The sequence below is a fragment of the Semicossyphus pulcher genome, unplaced genomic scaffold (genome assembly GCF_022749685.1).
Source record: "Semicossyphus pulcher isolate SPU_LCO1_2020_fin unplaced genomic scaffold, fSemPul1.0.p SCAF_14, whole genome shotgun sequence".
Lineage (NCBI taxonomy): Eukaryota > Metazoa > Chordata > Actinopteri > Labriformes > Labridae > Semicossyphus > Semicossyphus pulcher.
The window spans coordinates 27,914,609-27,936,179 of record NW_027211648.1 but is presented as its reverse complement, the minus strand read 5'-3'; the positions used below and the strand labels follow the sequence as shown (position 1 = coordinate 27,936,179).

Below are 21,571 nucleotides of genomic sequence, written 5' to 3'. Positions count from 1 at the left end.
TGCACGCAGTTTTAGAAGGAGCTGGAGACGTTAATTTATATTCCTGTCAGCCAACACAAAGGGGATGTCAGAGGGAACAATAACATGAAGTAACAGAGGCTCCAATTACAGTTTCCAGTGAAGCCAACCGTGCAGTCTTCCCAAAACTGCCAAAACCTAAAGCCGACCCAATTCCAAATGACCTATAGAAGCCAAGTTCTACAGAGAAATATGACTGGTCCTGAGGCTCCCATGTCATTGTTTTATACAAGTCATTATTTCAAACTGATGTTCATGGTTTTTCCATTATTGAGATCTCTGGCATCTGATATCTTCATTTATGCTGAACACTACCAAACACTTCCAGTCTGATGATGATGAAAATTTCTCTCGGGGGTTGCACGTCAGATCTGTGGGCTGCTTCACATGCCATGCACTCAAAATGTGGTGAAACTCAGCTCACGATGTGCATTCAATCTCCACTTCTCGTCTTCCTTGTCACTCTCTATTATACTGACTGAAAAAACAGACATTAAAGGAAATAGTAAAAATACCTCTATCACCACAGCTGGCAAAGACGCAGTGCCAATCTCATGGTGCCACAAATTGCTCCAATTTCAATGCACCATACAACATAAGTAATAGGTAATATGAAATGTAAGAAGACATTTTTGTTTTCCACTTAAGATGCCACATTACAATTCAAGAATAACAAGCAGGAATGAGCAGTATGGGTGTCAGAAAGAAACACTATTGGAGTGAAGCTACGAAAAATCGAACCCACAAGCTGTCGAGTGAGCGTCTTAAGTGGAATCTACCCCGGGGGGCCGAAAACTGCAGTTCCTTGAATGGCCACTTGAGGCTGGCTACAAAGGTGAGTTATTTCCCATTGAACCCCATATTAAACAAACATATTGTTATGGCTGAACAAACAAAGAAAAGATGGATGACTACAGATACAACATCAAAAATAAGTGAAAATTCAAAGAAAAAGAAACAAACTCGACGCTCAGATGAAGCAAACAGTCTGAAAAGGAAAGCGACCGTCAGCCAGGAAAATCAAGAGTTACAACCGGAGCGAACCGTGGACGTCTGGTTAAATTTGCAATTACTGTATACAGTTTGAATTCCTCTGTGTTCTTGTGCGTTTCAAGCATTTGTGAAATTGTTTGGTCAGCCCATGTTTCTAATAGAGCCCTCACCTCATCGCTCCCCCACGTCTGTCCTCTACTCATCTCACTGCCTGGCTGCGTGTCTGTGTCTGCAAGTGTCGACATCCGTTAACGACCCACAGTGCACTGTGTTTTGGTTTGCTTCCTGTATTAGGTGCTAGGTTATGTCCTTTTATGTTCCACCTGAATCGAACCGGGCCGTGGTTCGTTTGGAAATGGACAGTTCTGTCTTTTCTGGCGGACCATGGTCCAGTGGTTTGAATGCGTGTTCTCACCTGTACAAAAGAAACTTTCACAGTAAAGTCGAAAAGCCGGGACCAAAGCTGTCAGGTCTGAATGCACTCGTAGTGCTGGTGCCTTTTGGAGTATTTTTTTAATGCAGATAGTTGATAAAAAAGCGTTTGTTAACCCCCCACTGATATCAAGCTCCACCCTCGCATCCAAGTATGGAATATTCTTAAAGATTAATGACCTCCATCAGGACCATCCGGAGGAAGTATGAAACCTGAATCTGTCCAGCAAAGTTGTATGTTGGGGTGAAATGGACATCATTAAATTTGACGTAGATGCACTTTGAAGCATTTTCACTTTGTCATCAAAAGTATGATGAAGCAACAAATCTGTGCAGTGACAACAAGAGGGCTCATACTACTTGATTGATTAATAAAGCAACTATATATATTTTTTTAACTTCTAAGACGCAGAATACATCAAAACGTTTTAAATAATCCTCCCACCCAGTCACTGGCATAGATCTGAGACCTGTAATCAGTCACCTCTCGAGCGTATCAGCAGTCAGCTTTACAGAGATGATCACAGAACACATCGTGCAAAGTTGTCAAAATAAGACAGAAAGCATTAACACAGTGAACAATGAAGCCTGGAAAAGTCTTTTTGTAAATGCTGTCAAGTCTGTATGCTCCACATTGTTTCCAGGAAAAATGACCATAATTGGTTTGATGCAAAACAGATCAGAGTTTTTGGTCAGTTACTTTGACATTGTGCAGTGCGCTGAGATCTGAGACACACTCGACTAGAGCCAGTTGTCCAAAAGATACCAAAGAGAAGCCAATGCTAATGTCAACAGAACAATAACTGATGAGTGGGTTTACAACTAAAGCAGACTTTTGTATTATTCACTCACTTTTAAGAAAATTGAGCCCTGCTGCTACAAAGAATCTAAATAAAAGAATGCATGTCGTTCTGAATAATCTCATCTAACATTACCAATTTGCAAACGACCAATTAAAGTCATTTCATGCAATCAGCTCTGATTTGCACAAACAGATGACAGCTGGCAGAAAACCTAAATCTTCTTGGCTCTATCTATGTTTGACAACTTGAAATGTTGTACATTGCTTTATGATTACAAAGTTCTCACATTAAAGCCACACAGCTGACTCTCAAAGTCCTAATCAAGTCACAGAAACCAGCAAACAATTACCAACCCGCTCCCTTAAAGAACTGCATTGATTTACACACTGGATGATCTATTTGCATACTAGCAAGCGTTTTATTGGGACCAGTAATTGTAATAACATTTCCAGGAAATTAATCTCAGGTGATATAGTATACAGGCCACACTGTGGTTCCTAAATCAAATCCCGGTTCAGGCGTAGCGGGCCTTTCTGAGTGGAGTTTGCATGTCCTCCCCGTGCATGCGTGGGTTCCAGCTTCCTCCCACAGTCCAAAGATATGCTCGTAAGGTTCAGTAGTGACTCTAAATTGCCCGTAGGTGTGAGTGTTGAGCTGTGTCCCAATCGGAGGATACGGAGGATTTCCTGTTTGCGTTACCAGCTGTTGCGTTACCCGCCCTTACCCTTGCGTCACCGAATGCCGCTCCTGTCGCCTAGCAACAGATAGCTAGCGGGCTAACTAGCTAGCATAACTAACATTGATTAAGTTAACCTATTATTTGTTTCAAGGGCCCTTTAGTTTATTTAGACATGTGTAAAGCTAGCTATTCAGTTGAGTTGAAACCAAAAACTTTAACATTGAAAGTGTATTCTTCTGCCACATAAGAGTCTTGGAGTCTTGGATAGGTTGGGCCACGAGGATGCACGCTATGGATCCTTTGCGGCCCGGGAAAAGGAGGACGTATTTGTCGGCCGCATCTGAAGGAGCCATCGAATTGGGACAGCCTTCGACATGCTTTTGTTCAAATACGTCCTTCCAAGGCTGCAGCCCCTGGATGAGGACGCAGTTTGAGTGTGAGAGGTTGTCTGCTTCTATGTGTCAGTCCTGTGATTGACTGGCGATCAGTGCAGGGTGTGACCCACCTCTCGACCAATGACAGCTGGGATAGGCTCCAGCTCCCCCACAACTATGAACAGGATAAGCTGTATAGATAATAGATGGATAGATGGTAAAGTATGCTCGAGAAAGTGGAATGGAGGGATGTACTGAAGCTCATTTGGATTACTGACTGTAGTGAAGATAAGAATTTTACACATAGTATGGGGTCTTATTAAGAGTGTTTAGGATGCATTCACTTCAGGAGTCTCTGTAGATTGCTAGCACAAAAGCTGTTCGCCCACACTAACAATATTCTGCCTTTTTTCAAACTGGTAAACGAATGCATGTGCAATGTTGGTGTGTTAGTTCACCCTGTTGCTCTTTCATCATGTTAGTGGTTGATGTGACATCACTCAGAGTACACTAAGAGTTACCAGGTGCCTCACTCCCATGCAGAGTCAACCATGCGTGGGGGCCGTGGGTAAGGTACACCCTTTTGTTTTACAGGGCGCGCTCACATAATTAACTCTGTGAGGATTCAGCGTCAGTCTGGGAACAGTGAGTCCGAAAGCGATGGCTCCCAGTAACACTTTCAGCAGAGTAGGGGGGTGGGAGAGTCGAACAGACATGGAAAGCTTTGTGATTAGCGGATGCAGGCTTAAGCTGTAGAATGGTCTCAACTTAGATAGTTATTAGGGCTTTGGCTGGAAATGACATCACCCCTGCCGGCTTGGTCAACCCACACTATAGTGTTACAGGCTGCAGACAGACCACCCTGTCTTAGAGATTGACAGTTTAGGCTACTGCAACTTTATATACAAACTTCACAATGAAAGAACATGAAGGCAATATGGTCAGCAGAGCGTGAGCATTACTGGCCTGGATATGTGCTTTCAGACACGCACAGGGCCAAATTTGGCATTTAATTTACATCAATTGTAGACTAGTGTATGACATTTTGAGGGGGAAAGTCTACAAAGAGAAGAGGATTTCATATTACTCATTACACATACTTGGTCCAAGAAACACTACGGTGAAATATCTGCAAGATAATATTCTATTTATTTTGGAGAGCCGAGGTTTTTGTGGCTAAATAATCAAGCAGACATCTCAATTTTCCAACTAATGTGCTGTGATGTAATGACAAGCTGCAGCAAGACGGGCCGAGGAGGAATAATCCCATAAAGCCATTAGAAATATCATATTCGAAAGCAAACACCATAATTATGATTAATAGAAATTATGATGAACTGCAGTCATTAGATGAACATCTTTCTGAACGTACACAGTGGAACCACATTTTGTGTGTACTTTGGGGCCATTGGTGAAGAATGCAAGGCTACTTTCATTTCAATTCATGTGTAGAGGCGCTGTAATCTAAGCGTACAATAACACAGGCAGGTTTACTTTAGGATACAGTCTTTCTGCTAATGAAGATTTTTCAATCAACAGTGAGTGTGATTAAGCTGTGAGGCTGGATGCAGACACACTTCTAAAGTGGAATTGAAACAGACTCTTCACAGTTTTATCAATGTGAATGCAAACTGCTTAAATGCACTGCAGACGGGGAAAGTGAGCCAGAATACTCACATTCTTTAGCCTGATGATATTTAACAAGTTATAAATCTATTCTGAAACGTATACTAAAGATCGCTAACACAGAAATGTTTATTCAGCAAATGATATCATCACTTATCGTCTAATTACACCAGAAGTGTTGAACCATCTCCTTGGAAAATCTAGAGTTACTGCCTGCTGGTTGTCTGTGAAGTTTCTCAGTCGTCCAGGTCATGGTAATTCAGAGGTTTAATCCAAAAGGTCCTAAACTGACTGGTGGACCGTCCTCTCATCCAAGAAGCCTTTTGGATGAGAGGCCCCCTCCAGTGAAACTCAAGTGTTTAACCTTGTAAACATCTCCATGTGGTGTTCTTCATGTGCTACGAGACATATCAGGGACAACATCAGCAGTCATCTCCATGGCTGGGCCTGTCTGCTTTTGATCTGCAGTGTACCAAGGACAGGCTGAACAACACGTTTTCAGGTTGGCAGGTTTGAGACGTCACAAACCGAAGGAGCCAATCCTGTTAATGGACGGGGTGACGCTATGCATGTCATTATGTGTAACCTATGGCAACCACTTCCGTGATGCATGGGCCAGCTGTAACCGTCATCATAATTTTTGCAAACTCACTACTGACTACTAACATTAACGTTATTACTACTAATTAATTTCAAGCTAACTAAGTTTCCACTAAACGATGGCAGAGACGTGTGTTTTGTTTTCAGCTGTAATTTTACGAAAGGAGAAATGTAGCAAATAGTGGGCAGGTGACTGTCTCTGCAATGTAAAGGGCACATTAGTAAGATTTGCATACATTGTCGAGTTCACAACGCGCACATTTCTCTTTGTTCTCACACAGGGACCCACAGTAGCGCTATCAGTGTATTTGCTGACACAGTGGAATTAAGTTTTTTATGGGACAGCGACAGCAAGCATTTGTTTCCCTCGGCTCCTCACATCATGATACTGCTTTGGGTTTGGTGCAGATCTGGTGATGCCAGAAGACGAGGACACGCTCACCGCTGCCTCCACACACGCCTGCTTCACCTCAGGGAGATTCCTGCTCGAGCCACGCGTGGGCCAAAAACAGCCAGAGACCGACACCAAGCTCTCAATCATGCACGCTCATTCTGACGCACGCTCTCTCTCTCTAATACACGCAGAAACAGACGCACACTCACACACACGGAACTAAGAGGTAAATTTATTATAAACCTCAGACATAACTACCTTTGGCACCGACAATTGCCCACAGATATCAATACACTGTCCAGTGTCCATTATGCACGCACAGGAGAATACAGCCATGTGATTCTGTCCAATCCTGACGGCGTGTCTGGAGATTTAAATAATTAACGCAGCTGTGCCGGGCATGTTTTTTCTTTATTTCTACTTTTTACATATTTTAAATAATACTGGTTACACGTTGGCCCACAAACGAACAATATGTGATTAATATAGCCAACGAATAATATTTAATGAACTTTAAGGCAAAAACAAAAAAAACCATAAGCTACAGCTATAGTCCAATACCCACGTGATTTAGAATAATCGAATATTCGAATATCCGTCCATCCCTAGTTGACACCCAGTTTAGTTTTTGCTAAGTGTGACGATATTACCTCAACTCACAAAGTTATAGCATTTACAAGAATAGGATGGACAAACAATCTATAAACATACTGCCTCCACCAAACCTGTTGCTGGCAGGGAGGCAAGAGACCTTAATCCGAGCTGAACAGCCACTGCACCATTTCAAAGGATACTTATCTCATTATCTCGTTGTGTCAGCATCTCCTTTAATTTGGCCACTTCTGCTGCACTGTGGTCGTTGTCTTGAATCTCTTCTCTCGTCAGCGTTGATGCTGGCGACTCTTTTCCATCGCTGAGCCTATTTCCTCCACCTCGCATGTCCGTCATCATGTTCTGTATGAAGAAACGTTAAAGGAACAATTGTTAACTTTTAATGTAAGTGCGAAAGATCCTGGCTTTCTTCCCTTTTGGGGGGGACTACATATACAAAATATTTATAAGCATTACAGCCTTATTGCTGCACCAGTTATTGAGAAGCACATTCAATAAAGTCATGTATTTCAGTGACAGTTAGATGTGTTTTTTAACAGTCCATGACTTCTCTATGACTTTTTATGAGTACAATCAAAGACTGTGGGTTTCCATCACCTAAATCCTTATTTTATTTACTCTATAAGAACTATACAGGGAAAGCAGCCTGCTTTCTACAGTTGGGTTCAATAATATTGGATATAAACATCTATCTATGCAGAGAATGTAAACAAGCTGAAAAATACACTGTGGTTTCACCCTAGAAAGTGGTGGAAAGTCTATTAAATTCCATGATATTCCCCCAAAGATTTTAATGATGATCCAGGTTTAAGGACAGGTGGTAAACACGTTAAAGGATTGGAGATTGTTTTCCACATGGAGAAGATAGAGCAGAAGAGAAACGACTAATTAGATAATGAAACAGAGGGAGGTTGAGGCCGGTTGCAATGACTATTTATATTTATTGACAGAGAGAGAGGACAGTGGATAGTGTCGGAATCTCTCTCTCTGTCTGTCCGGCATCGAGGACGTTGGCCTCTGTATATGGAACGTGCAATTTAACCGCTGAGCTAAACCAGCGCCTCGCACTGTGGTGTTTGAGCATCACTCTGAAACAAGCACAAGCAGAGTTGAGCATTAAAGACAGCATTAAGAAAAAAGAAAGAAAGAAATCTAATTCAAACCAGATTCAGTTTCTGACAGAATCACCAGAGCACGACAGGACCGATGCTGAGAGGAATGTAAACCCAACAGCAGCTACAGTTTGTGGATCATAACAAACCGAAGGAGAGATAAACAGATGTTGAAGAGGGATCTGGAACTGCTTCTGGTGGCTCCTCAAACCAAACCAGAGAGCAGAAGCAGTGTGAGCACTGCAGTGTTTTCCCTACGCTCATTTAGCATCACTGGACCCGAAGCTGCTGTTTGACAAATTTCAATCAATTTGACTTTTTCCAAAACAAAACTTATTTTTTTCCATCAACATTCCAAAAAATCAGGAGTTTTTCCACAGCAGTCAGCATGAAATTTCAGTAGACAGGGAATAAAACCAAAAGAATGTCCAGATTCCACTAAAATAGAGAAATTATTTAACGACCATGACTGTGGGAGGAACACTTCGTTTGAACTGGGACTCGAACTAGGAACCTTCTCGCTGTGAGGCAACAGCGACCATTCATCCATTATCTCTACAGCTTGAGCAGGATTTTTTCGGGGTGCTGGAGCCAGCTGTCATTGGGCGAGAAGTGGGGTATACCCTGGAGGTCATCAGTCAATCACAGAGCTGACACATATAGCATGTTCGACATGTTTATTAACCTCGACAACAGGCGAGAGTAGCCGATTGCTGTTGGGGGAGGAGTCATACAGTCAGACACTTCTTTGTTGAGTTTGCTGCTCGCCTCGTCAAGCATCTATAATACCAACACCTCAAGTCTTCATTTGTTGTTGTTGTTATTAATACTATTATTACTATCATTATTATTTTATTTGGATTCAATATTAAGTTCTCATTATATTTTATTCAAAAAAAATTATATTTTATATTATTTCGATATAAACGTAATTTAAATTTATGTTTATTAAGACAGTGTTCATGAGGAATGAGTAAAGCATTACATTGTGAATGACAGTACTTTGATATAACCGTTTGGTGTCTGTCTGACACTTCATTAAGTTTAATGATTAATGATGAATAAGACATCACTTTCTTGTGGGGGTGTCAAAGCTTTTTTCAGCCAATAAGTCGGTGGAGAGCAACTGCAGCGCCTGGCCCTGAAAACCGCGAAAAATGTTGGCTTTCTAATGTACTTAAAGTAATAATCTCAAACTTTTTCATGTAAATAAATGTCTGTTAAGTCACTATCTATCACCGAAAGAGTTGACACAATGGTGATTGAGACTATGGCCCACTGGCCAGCCTTTGTATTTGCAGTATATAGTATTTTTATGGACTGGGTGTCGGATAAAAATCACAAGCGGCGCCCAGTTAGTGACGCGTTTACCATCAGCCAGCAGTGGTTGGTCTGCCAGAGAGGGTAGGTGGAGCTAAGCGTCTGCACTTCCGGTTTCTGTAAGCATTGCGAATAAACAGTAATCTACTATGGCTGAACAAACAAAGAAAAGATCGATGACTGCAGATACAACTTCATAAGTGAAAATCCAAAGAAAAATAAATAAATTGGAAGCTCAGATGAAGCAAACAGTCTAAAAAGAAAAGCGACCGTCAGCGAGGAAAATCAAGAGTTACAACCTAACAAGAGTGCTCTCTTAATTACTGATTATCGCCAGTGGGAGGCGCTCAAGAGCACAAAAATTGACTCTTCCAGATTGTGTCTTTAAATTATAAATTGATTTTATTACTTGCTATGCTATACTTATATAAACTTTCTGTTGACTAAATGATTTTCCTAATAGTTATATTAGCCTAAACAACATTAAAAGAAGTTCTGTATGTTGTGCTGTATGTTGGGATGTGTTGGCTACATTTTCTTTAGCTTTGTGCAAGAGGAGATCTTGTTTGTACAAATACATTAACAGTTGCCTGTCACATTGCACCTTTCTTCTAATTGAATGGAAAACAAGCGTCTAGACTTGAGTCAGGTCGTGGGAAAATCAACAGTCGAGCATCACTCAGTTGTTAAATAGCTCCTTTTCTCTCAAGCCAAAGCAACAGTTAGGCCTGAGGACATGATCATGCTAATCATCAGCTTTTTATGTGAAAACAAGGTAGTACAATACACATCAAAACATTTAAGGTAATTTTACTTTATTAAAATGTAAGGCAAGTCCCATCATCGGACAGTAGAGGGAGCTATTTAGAGGACGTGACTGGTCAGCTGGTCACTGCTGAGCTGATGGCTGAAGGGAACTGTGTGTATCAGTTTTGACACTTCAGTGATCAAATTCGTTTATCTTGCAGCCATTCACCATTACAGCAATGATTCAACTCAAGCACTAACTTATTAAAAGAATTTAAACTTCACTCTGAACTAGAATAGCTGCTGTCACACATGCAGGCTTTGGGAGTAATGGAATACAAGTAATGGCGTTACATTTACAAAGGTAACTGTGTTCTGTTACAGTTACAGAAAAAAAGAGGTAATTAGATTACAGTTACATTTATTAAAAATGGGGATTACTAGCAGGATTACAATTTTAAAATACATTTTTAAATGAAGACGATATAATACCAAAGATGCTCTATAACATCTGCCGTCTCATTTTTAAACCCTCCGCCTGACCGTCTCTGATAATACCACGCACCGTTGTTACGACACTGACGAAATACAAGTGTCACAACACCGCTCCTCAAAGTTGCCATCAACAGTCTGTGGTTGCCATGTCCTGTGGTGAACAAAGTGCTGGGGGGGGAAATGCTGCCATCATTTTGTCTTCAAAGGAGAAAACATCGCAGTACAGTGCAAGTTCTGATTCCAGCTGTCATTATCCAAGGACTCAATATCTAATTGAAAAGTATAATAAGTAGGACTTTCCTAGAAAAAATTTTTTTTAAATAAAAATAATATAATATAAATCATCACTTATGGGCCTCTATACATGTGTGTTGTGAGTGTGTGTGCAGACCCTTGTGAGACCCTTCCCTCTGCATCTATTCTGTTGTTTTGCTTTGCACGGGACGTTTTCAGGAGGGGCGCTGTTGTGGTTCTCTGAGCCAATCGCAGAGTATAGGTGAGTGTTGGAGTGGTTCAAATTAACTGGGCCCCATTCAGACCGGGTAGGTGCCTAAAACCGAGTAGGACAAACTAACCGTCAGTTAGCATGCTAGCGCAAAGGTAACTGGAGGTAAGCATGCTAGTGCAAAGGTAACCGTGATGCTGTTGGTGTTAGCTTGGCGGGGTGGGCGTGTTCTCGCACGAGAGAGTGGGAGTGAGCTTGTGGTGACGAAGAGCCCAGGAGGAGGGGCCCAGTTTGAATGTGTTGTTGACAAAATGCAAGGAAAAATCCTACTGATTATACCTTTAAAGAAACATTAACAGGTAAGACCAGACGCTAATGTTAGCTGCACAGAATTCAAAATGTTAGCTAACCTGTCGTCTTCTTCTATGACTATTGAAAAATAGTTTGTGATTCTGGTGATGGCCGCGGCCGGGATGGTGTGGGTAAAAACACAAACCCCAGACTGGAATAAGTTTGTGGCAGTTAACTTGAAGTTTGAGTGTGAAGTGGTGTGAACAGAAGACTTAACAAAGTACATTTAAAATGTGCATAATTACCGCTATTAATTTAAACAGGCATTTGCGCATTACAAAAGTATTGACATTTCTCTTGTCTTGCAGATTTAGTATTGAAGTAATCTAAAAGTAACTGAGAGTAATCAGTTACGTTACTTTAAAATTGTGACACTTTGATTAGGTTACTGATTACATTACAACAGGTAATTAGTAACTGTATCGGAATACATTTTTAAAGTAACCCTCCCAACCCTGCACACTAGTATAATGATGGCATGTGGATTTTGTCAGAGAAATGAGAGTTGAAAAACAAAGCAGAAAAAAAGATGGAGTGATAAGGAGAGAAGAAACAGACGGGGGTTATACGGGGAGACATGCGTGTGAATGCTGTGCATGGACAGACTACTTTAAATACCTTCAGCAGGGAGAAACACTGCTGGATTTTTCGCATGTCAGCTCCCAATGACAGTGTCACGTCTGGGTCGGGGTCGTCCAGAAAGGCCTTCACTAACTCCTCCAACCTAAACACACAGACACACACACGTTTAGAGTCTTCCTAATAACCAACCAAAGCTTAAACCAACGCTTCACTCCGTGTTACCATCCTTCTCACCACACACAAACAGTTAAGATCTATATTTGATGAGTGCGTCTAATGTTTAAAATGATGGTCTGGTCAAAGCAAACTATTTACTCTACTGTGTGCTCCAGATCCACTGAGCCAGCCTGTTGATAAACTGTAACTGAACGTTAGTCCAAACATTGGTTCTTCAGGCTCTGGATCAGGAGGCCAGGAGGCAACGGTCCAGACGGATCCAATGTAGGCACGACAGCGTGCGGTTTGTATTTTCTGCTGTAACGTGTTCAGAGCAGAAACACGCTAAGTTTACATGACAAAGGATTTCAAACAAACGTAGCGGTCATGTTTCGGGCCCTGCGAGACATCAGTGGTTTTTGTTATACGAAAGTTTGATTCTAGAGAATGCCCTTCAGTGCCACACTCTGTAAGAGAAACACGTCTTTCAAACGCCAGAATTTGATCGTTTCCAAATATTTTTGTTCAACGGGCAAGGTGATATGTTTTGTAGCAAACTGATTTTATACGTAGAAAAACAAATGTAAATCAACTTCAGGTTGTGTGGGAATGGATTGAGAGCCCTCAAGAACAGAAATGTCCGTAGAAGTCTGCATAAACTGTGTGTGTTTGGAAAAGAGACAAACAAATTAGCCAGGATATGTGCAATCACTCAGCACCGGGGATGGGTCGACGCATAAACCAGAGAGGAAAACAGCAACAAAAAATGTCAGCATGTCCAGTGAATGCGGTCAGAACAGACATCATTAAAGGTTCCCTGTGTGAGTTTGACCACAAACTGGGGGGAAATCGAGGATAATAATCAGGGTAGAGAGGAAATAATAAAAAAGGCAGACTGAGGTGGCCAAGGAGCAGTAAATACATCAGCGCTGGATGGCATTGTGCCAAGTCCCCGATGGATGGACCCTCTCGTCTGAACTCTGGCCCTCACCGACTGGGTCTCTCTGCCTTTTGATTATAAGAGCAGAAATAAAGCAACCCTAGGAAACTCCATTAGGTCTGGTTGAGCCTCAGTGAGTGAGGCTTCAACTCAGCATCCATGCATGTCCGACAGCATAAGTTATGTCGCCACTTTAGGTAAACCCCAAATACTTGTAAATCATGAAACATATTTGCTCAAGAATCTTTGGGTTTGTAGTCTTACAGAAACTAAACTAGAATCCAAAAAAGGTGGTCTGCTCTCCTCTCTGTGTCTGAGGCATCCAGGAAGGCCAACGCAGCACTATTACACGTCTGCACAGTCCTGAGATGACCGAGGTCACATCATCATCAGACATACATATTGTACAACTATGTTAATGTGTCCTTTGAGGTCCTCGAGAACATTTTGATTTAACTCAGGACTTGGACTGAGTTTGTTGACTCCCCTCATCTGTGACCTGTAAATCTTTAGCACAGGCCAAGATATCGACTTCAACCTCAGTTTATTAAGTGCAGATCACCCCAGGGGTTTCTGTACACTTTACTCTGCAGTAAAAGAGCAGCAGATAAGAAAACACCTTCTATTAGAGGAAAACACACACACGGACACAGTGTTAATTTTAGCAGCTATTTTGGACTTAGTCTTAGTCGTAAGACGAAAATGCTTCCTCCTTTTTTCCTGCTTGCTTCTGGTAAAATTAGGACTTAAAATTTCAGCAGATCATGCATACAGTAAACATGAACGATGAGGACACAGCATCTAAAGATCACTTTATCTTTGATTCTCATTTAAACAGTCTGACTGAAGAAGACAGACGAAGATTGCCACTTTTTGTGCAGACGCCCCTTTGTCTGCGAGTGTGCACAGAGCCTGAAGCAGAAAGCCTGGGTGACACAGAGAAAGTTCATAACCACCTTCATGATACCTGTTGGGCTATCTCTAACTGGGTTACCCTGTTACAGGAATGCATTGCTTGTATTTTGACAGACAGATTAGATGCGGTCCGACAGCCACCACTAACATTTTAGTCACGTCTGGTTAACAAAAACAAAACAAACGTGTCGTCGAGTTTTTATTATTAACAATCAATATTTAGCTCATTTACAGAACATTTATCGTCATAAGTTTCGTTCACGAAATTAACATTGCAAGGACAGTAATGCAAAGATGATGACGAGGTCAAGGCTGCCATGTTTTTACAAACAGGGATTCTAATATAATAACAGTGTTGTGGTAGTTACCTATCAGTGATTAGAGTTCCCAGGTGGTGAAATTAGGGGAGGTCATAGTGAAAACAAAAAAGGAGATCTCTGCTGGATGTGTGAGTATCAACCATAGACTGTATAAAAAGATGGCCGACATGACAGCTCCCTAAAAGTGAAGCCAAAACATTTCGGGCGCCCCCTGCTGACTGGCTGCAGTATAGGTCATAAAGCCCGCCTCCTCCATGTTAACAGATGGGACATGAGTCAAACTATAAAATCAAAAGACACGCCCGATACATTTTTCTCAAACATGGTTTTTGTCATTAAAACTAGTTATTATCATGCTGATTCACGTCCAAGTGTTCATTTTTCTGACAAGTTTATTTTTAACTAGTTATTTGATGTTGTCAAAATGATGATTGACAGCTCTGTTGACAAATTCGGCTCCTGCAGCCGATCAGTTCCGGGTGAGCAGAGCGGAGGACGATCCGCGAGTGGAAACGTAACTAAAACAATCACTACAGTCATTGAAGATTCCATACCTGTGAACGTTAACCTCAGACCAACACAGAGAAGCTGTTCTGCTGTTAAACACACTGGTGTGCGGGATCCTTGCTGTTTTTTCGGTAAGTTAAGTGTGTGTTTGGGTTAGCTGAAGTGGCTACGGCCGCTTCACTCGCCGATCTCTACTGCGCAGACTCTGGCTCCATATGACGTCACCATCGCAAGATGGCAGCGCCTATCACAGGGGCTATTTTGGCATCAATTCCGTACAATGGGAGCAGATGGAGACGTGTTGTCCATCTATATATACAGTCATTGGACAGAACTGATGGGGCATATTTGAACTATATCAATAAGGTGTAAGGAGGCGATAGGATGGAAGGAGTGAGGAATAAAGCAAACAGGAGGTGACATACTTCTGGATCTCCTCATCAGATAGCTGGTCGTCTCTCTGCTCTCCTGTCACCATGGCCAGCTCCTCCTTCAGAGACTGGATCTCTCTCTTCAAACGAGCTATTAGCTGAAAGATACACACACAAAAAGCAGGGTCAGGGGTCACTGTGTGTACACAAAGTGTCAAAAAGCAAACTTCACCATAATTGCACAGTCTGGAGAAAAAACAAATGCACAAAGAAGCACACACAGACAGAGGCTATTTTGCTGCTGCCAACTGATGAGACAATCCTTCTGCGGCTTATCTTCCCGATGCATTTTGAGGACAAACTAAAGTTATTCCAGACGACTGTATGCTCCAGCGAGAAAACGCAGGATGCCAAATATAAATTAGCATTAAACAGCTACAGTGGCAAAAAAAAGAGAACACATAAAACCTTCTGCTGCCGTCTGTCCACACGTGTTTGGTTACGGCTTCGCACACCGAGCCAACAGGCTGCTTGCCGTTAGTAACCACTGTCCGTGTCTGGTTACGGTATTTATAAAAAAGCAAATTATATCACCAAGTCCAGACATAGTTTCTGAAGACAGACTTTGATAGCAATCTTTGCAAAAACAAAATACAGTAACAGCAAGCATTTCTATTCATGTCAAAAATTCTCAGAGAGACAAAGTCTTATAAACAACATCAACATGTTCCCGAATCTGTGCACCCTCTTAGGACGGCCCCAGACTGTCACTTTTATTTAAGAGAATATATGACCAAAAGGCATGAACCAATGTGTCCACGCCCTGACCTGTTGACATAAAATGGTTGCCCACAATTACTGTGTTGGTCCGAATATAAGACCAGGGGCGAAAATCTGATCTCAAACTGTGGGGGGGGGACAATTACATGAAATCCCCCCCCACGTAATGAATTTGCCAGCTCCCACTGCTCTGAGTGGTGGGCGGGAGTGGATCGAACCATTGTGAGGCAAAGTGCGGGGGTGTCCAAATCTTTTGTAACTTTAAAACGCAGTATTAAGTGTCTATAATCAAGTCCTTTCATTGTGTATCATTAATATTATTGAAATCACATAGTTATGTCTACAGTGATATTGGGGGGACAAATCATATTTTTCCCCAGGTTGAGGGTTATTTATCGTTTAGATTAATCGACTAATCGGTAAAATAGTGCATAGATTAATGGATAGAAAAACAGTCATTAGTGGCAGCCTTACTTGCAGTTTTTCCCGACAAATTCAGAATCATTCACTAATTTGCTGTTAGCATTATTAGACTCTAGACTTTATTGTCCCCGGTGGGTAAATTCTTTTTCACAGCCAACACCAGTATTACCCCTTAAAATGTATATTGTTTCTTTATAATGTTGCACAGTGTTAATCATTTTACCTATAGCATTCTTTCTCAGCCCTGGAAGAAAAAAAATTCTGATGCCGCAAAAGTTAAATTCACATCATAAACGAGCTACAACTTGAAGCCTGAAGTAGTCTCCTTGTAAAATCCTTAGTGCAGAGCAGTGACATATATAACCTTTCATCTTTGGAGATAAGCGTGTGCTTCTCTCTTGTTCCTTACTGAAAGGCTCCATACCCAGAGAGGTCAGACTGAGTGGCCACATGTCAGTCTGGGTAAGGATTACAAGACATCTAGTGAGTTCAGATCAAAGCTAATGTGGCTTTACATGTATGAAGGAGGAGCCATGAGGCATTCTAACCAAACAGAACATTTTAAATAGGTTTATTAGTTTTAGATTAACTGATACATCAACTGTACGTTAGTCTGACTTACTAAAACAGGAGCTGCCGAACGTCATTTGTTTGAATGTTAAGCTTATGGAAATGGAAATCACATAAGTGCTTTTAATATTTGAGTCTTTGTTGTTGGTGCGACAACGGACCTCTTAAGTGGGATTAAGTCATAATCCCCTGTTATACACCAGGAGCAAGAGGTTAGAGGTGAGCCAACTTGACATGTGCCCTTTCTTGATGCTGAGCCGTAGCTCGCAGTGTGCCATAATGTGAACTTTAGGTGATTAAATCTGAAAGAGGCCACATACATAAAATACAACACAACAGGACAGATTAGCCGACAGCTGGATTTCTCTGCAGCAAATTGAATGAAATGTTTTCTCTGTTTTTACTCATTTTCCAAAATACTTGAAAAAGGGGGATCACTCCAAGAAAACAACGACCCTTTCAACATGACATCCAAAGACAGACGTGTTATTACAGATTAATGGCGGAGAAAATACGCCAACAGCATAATCAGTGGATAGTGTAGTTATTCAAATGAAGCCAACTAAGTTTGAATACAAATTCTGCATATGTCCCACCACGAACATAACACACTAAACCACCTAAAAAACAAGTAGTAATTGTTCTTTTTCCTCACATGACCCACTGCAGGCCTCAGTGTAAATCCCCTTTAACCATCCCCGCTGAGTCTGACCACACAGCAAAACACTGAAGCACACTGAATGGCTGGAACTGTCTGAAAGAGTAAATACATAAGAAAGTGGCATCTGTGTGCCACGGTCACCCTCACGGTGACACTGTGCTGTGAGGCAGACAAAAAACAGTGAAAACTAAATTGAGGTCAAAGGTCAGACTTAGCAAAGAGCTGTCACTTCTTACAAACACAAACTTCTGACTGGAAAGTCAAAACCAGTCAGACGTGTTCAACTCGAGATGCTCTTGAGGAGAAACAGACCTGCAGTGTGGTTTGGGGTAGGTGCCACTTAGCTCAATGAAAATTTCATCCCTAATCCACCCGTATCGTATTTTTCAACCTTGAACATCAGAGCTGACCGTCCCTCACCAGAGCCACTCCCTGTATCTCTTTTTTGGAGCTTTTGGTCTGATGTAATTCTTCCAGCTGCATCCTGAGAAGCTGACCGCCAGTTGTTGGTCAGCGGAGTTTGCAGTCTATTTCAGAGCGTAGAGCCACACTGGCACCGCAGCACCGCAGCAGGCTTTCATGCACTCTGAATAAAGAAATGACTCAAGCCATGTGACTGATGATGCCAGCAGGTCATATTTAAAGCAAAGTCAATGGAACAATGCAAACATGCCAATTGTTATAGTGATGCAAAAAGCAACATTACAAGCTGTGTCCCAATTCAGGGGCTGCATCCTTCGGAGGACGTATTTGAAGGCTGATTGCATTACAGTGTTGCGGCGAAGCTTGTCCAAATTGAAAGGCTCCTTCAGATGCGGCCGACAAATGCGTCCTCCTTTTCTGGGGCATGAAGGATCCATCAGGTGCATCCTCCGCGGCCCAACATATCCCGAGATTCACTGTGCACCAACTCAAACGAGATGGCGGACTCTCAAGCGTCCGAGGAATACACTTTAAATGTCAAAGTTTTTGGTTTGAACTCAATCAAAAAGCTATCTATACAAACGGGGCACTGAAAATTCTAAATCATCTTATAATAATAATAATAGTTTAAGTTATGCAACATTATTATAGGTAGTTAGCCCACTAGCTACCTGTTGCTAGGCAATAGGAGCCGCGTTTGGTGACGCAAGGATGAGGGCGGGAACAGCTAGTGACGCAAACAGGAAATCATCTCATTTAAGTTTGGCCTTAGCGTCTACACAGGCTATGCATGACGCCTCCGCCGTAGACCGCGTCCTTTGACGGAAGCAGCCCCCTCATTGAGACAGAGCTTACATGTATGCATGTGCTACTTCCTATGTGCTGACAAACACGTTGGACAGTAAACATTAAACAGCCCTGACTTTAAATTAGAGCTGCAAGCAGCGTTGAACGATCCCTCGCACCATCGCATACGTGAGATGAGTTGCAGCCAAGATATCGTTACTGCACAGATACAGTACTCCACTATGTGATGCTCGACAACACATATTAACATGCACTACATTAAACATCGAAAGAAAAAATCAATTAATGATTGTCACACACTCACTTCCTCTTGCCAGTGGATGACACTACAAATTTAACAGAATAGGACGAATTTGGACAGGTTGGACACAGTATGTTTGAGTTACAAACATTCCCGTTTCATGGTGGAACAATGAATCATGGCGTGCCTCCTCAGCCACATCATTTGACAAAAATATAAAAACCTTTTACAACTTATCTCCATCCAGGTCTTTTGTTTGAGTTTGAGGTGGATCGATTACACCACCTAAGAGAAGAGCGTTAAAGTATGGGCCCAATGGATGGCAAAAAACCCCACTAACAATTCAAAATACATGTAAAATGGCTGAATTCCTGTTTGGTGTCATGGCAACAATGACCTTTGAAGAGTTCTTGGGATATTACATGTGCCTACCAAATTTCATACATCCAGGGGAAACATACTGTGGGGGCTAATTACATCAACTTCTTAAGGGGGAGTGATTGAGCTATCATGTGCACATTTTTGTGAGTTTTCCGGCACCTTTAGCCGCCCACAAATGTTTGGCCAGGGAAGAAAGAAAGAGTAGGTGTCCCATGCTAATTGCTCTCAGGCGCTAATTATATCTATCTTCCTCTTGAAGACATACTTTCCATTTGGTGCCGAAAACCACCCACAGTGAGCAGTAAGGACTGCAGTTTAACTACAGGTTAGACCTGAAATGCGTACGTATTATGTAGTATGCCACTCACAAACATGCTGCTATTACTGGGCCTCTTTAAAATGAGGAAGAGGAGTCATAGTTTTCCCACACACTTAACATGGGCAAGGTCTTTTATCCCCAACAACAAAATGATAACAGATGGGCTCTGTTCCATGCATGGCACCACACAGGCATGGAGCGCTGCTGTACTGCACCACACCACTACAATTACAAACTCCCTTCTCCCTCCCTTCTTATGGTGAGTATCAGCCATTCAGATGAGACCGAGCAGGGACCAAGAGAGAGCAAAGCACCAGCAGGAATTTTCACACCCGCTTTCTGGATATGTCCCTCTACTGGGCTATAGGCTGGCTTGTGTTTGACTCACAGGTATGCGCTAATCAGAGCTGTCTTCTCCAGCAAGATGTTTTGTGTATCTTTAAGTGAAGGGAGGGTCCAGGTTCAGGAGGGTCACCAAGCCTCTTATTTTCCTCCGCTTGGCTGCATAACACAGATTAAGATCAACTTTTTTGACCCTCTAGAATTACAGAAGGACATTTGAGCTCAAAACAAACTCCTGCACACAAGGCTCAAGTTTTGGTACTCACTAAATATAAAGGCTACCGCGAGGTGGTGGAAGCCACTTCAATAACTGTTGACAATTCTCTCTGACTGCAGACCAGGATCAGCCTGGTCTAACTGGAGGATTAAGACTGACCTTAGTAGTCTTAGAGGAACTAACAGAGCCAACCTTTTATGGTTCGGCCACTGTGGCTGACTTCATTATGATCACAGGTCACTTTCAACACCTCATTCTTTCCCTGTCCACGAGAGACGTGTAAAATGTTTGGTCTGGTCTGTCTCGCTTCCTGCAGGCTGCAGTATGGGTCCATTAAGGCAGCATGTGGTCTGAACAATGTCTTAAACAGTAACTGCAACATTTTCAAAAGCAAACTCCAGGTTTCAAAACAATTACAGAAGCCGGCATGACAAATAGACAGTGTGCCTTCAGACTGGAGAAGGCCAAAAATGGGAGTTTGAGTGTCACCCCAAACCATAATAAATGACATCATTGTAATGTGCAAACTGCACTGCTGGTTTTTTCTCAGTGAACCAGTTAGAGAGATAGAGGGAGAGACAGAGAGACGGGAGCAGCACACCAGAAAGTCATAAACGGAGACGAGACGTTTGCCCGCGGAGTTCGGGTTTGCCTGGAGCTGTAACAGTGCCGGACTCGATTGGGAGCAGCCAGACTCTGTCACAATTACTGCGCCGGCCGCAGACTCTCTTAAAAATACCTCTGCAGGGTTTGCAAGTGGCCAGCCAAGTCTAAGTAGCAGTAATACAGTAGCATTTGATCCTGAGGCAGGTCACTGTGGGAGGGGAGGACTACCACTGTACAGTATATCCCCTGAGGGGCCTTTTTACAGCAACCAGCAGGTCTGCTTCCTGCTGCAGTACAATAGAGGGAAGGTGTGAAAAGTTCTGTAAAAGGAGAAAGTAAATGAGGGAAACCATTAACCATTGGTCTAACCTGAGTGAAATCCTGAGGAAATCTCTCATGTGATTCCCTATTGATCATTAAATAATGTAAGATTATAAAATAAAAGGCAGATATGGAAGTATGTCTAAGATCAATGTTCTTTACATCTCCTGTGTAATCTCTGGCCTCTTTACAAACTAACTGAAATAGGAATTGTAACAACACTATATAAATACAAAACATAACAAAAGTAAACAGATCTCATTTCAACTAGACTTTCTGCCTCACTGTTTTATGCAAGTTGCATTACACCTCTGGACATCGCTGAGATACTTCACTTACGAGAATGAGATGGACCTGAGGTCACCGTGACCTTGAACTTTCATCTTCGACCACCAAAATATTATCAGTTCATCCTTGGGTCCAAGTGGACCCAATCTCAGATAACATCGGGTATAGTCTGATGACGATATAGCCTCTGGGGCCAACGGTGAACATGTCGGGGCGTGTAGCTGGTGCTTAGCGATAAACGACTTACTTTTCCGCGTGCTGCATTATTTACAGAAAAAGAACAAATTTTTCTTATGATTGATTTTAATTAACGGCTCTCAAGTTTGCTGAAATTTCAACATCATGATGCAGATTAGTAAAAAGTCGACAGGAAGCTTTGTCAGGTCCGTCATCAAGAGGA

At 42.1% G+C, this 21,571-nt stretch overlaps 1 protein-coding gene across 1 annotated transcript in view; it reads right to left on the bottom strand.

Moving 5' to 3' along the window:
- Positions 1 to 21,571, bottom strand: part of kif6 (kinesin family member 6) — an 89,286-nt gene that overhangs the window by 35,857 nt on the left and 31,858 nt on the right. Inside the window, exons 10-12 of the mRNA XM_069661123.1 lie at positions 14,847 to 14,950; positions 11,620 to 11,725; positions 6,714 to 6,873 (exon numbers count right to left, since the gene is read on the bottom strand). Coding sequence (XP_069517224.1) covers positions 6,714 to 6,873; positions 11,620 to 11,725; positions 14,847 to 14,950 — 370 coding nt within the window. The remainder of the gene's footprint in view (positions 1 to 6,713; positions 6,874 to 11,619; positions 11,726 to 14,846; positions 14,951 to 21,571) is intronic.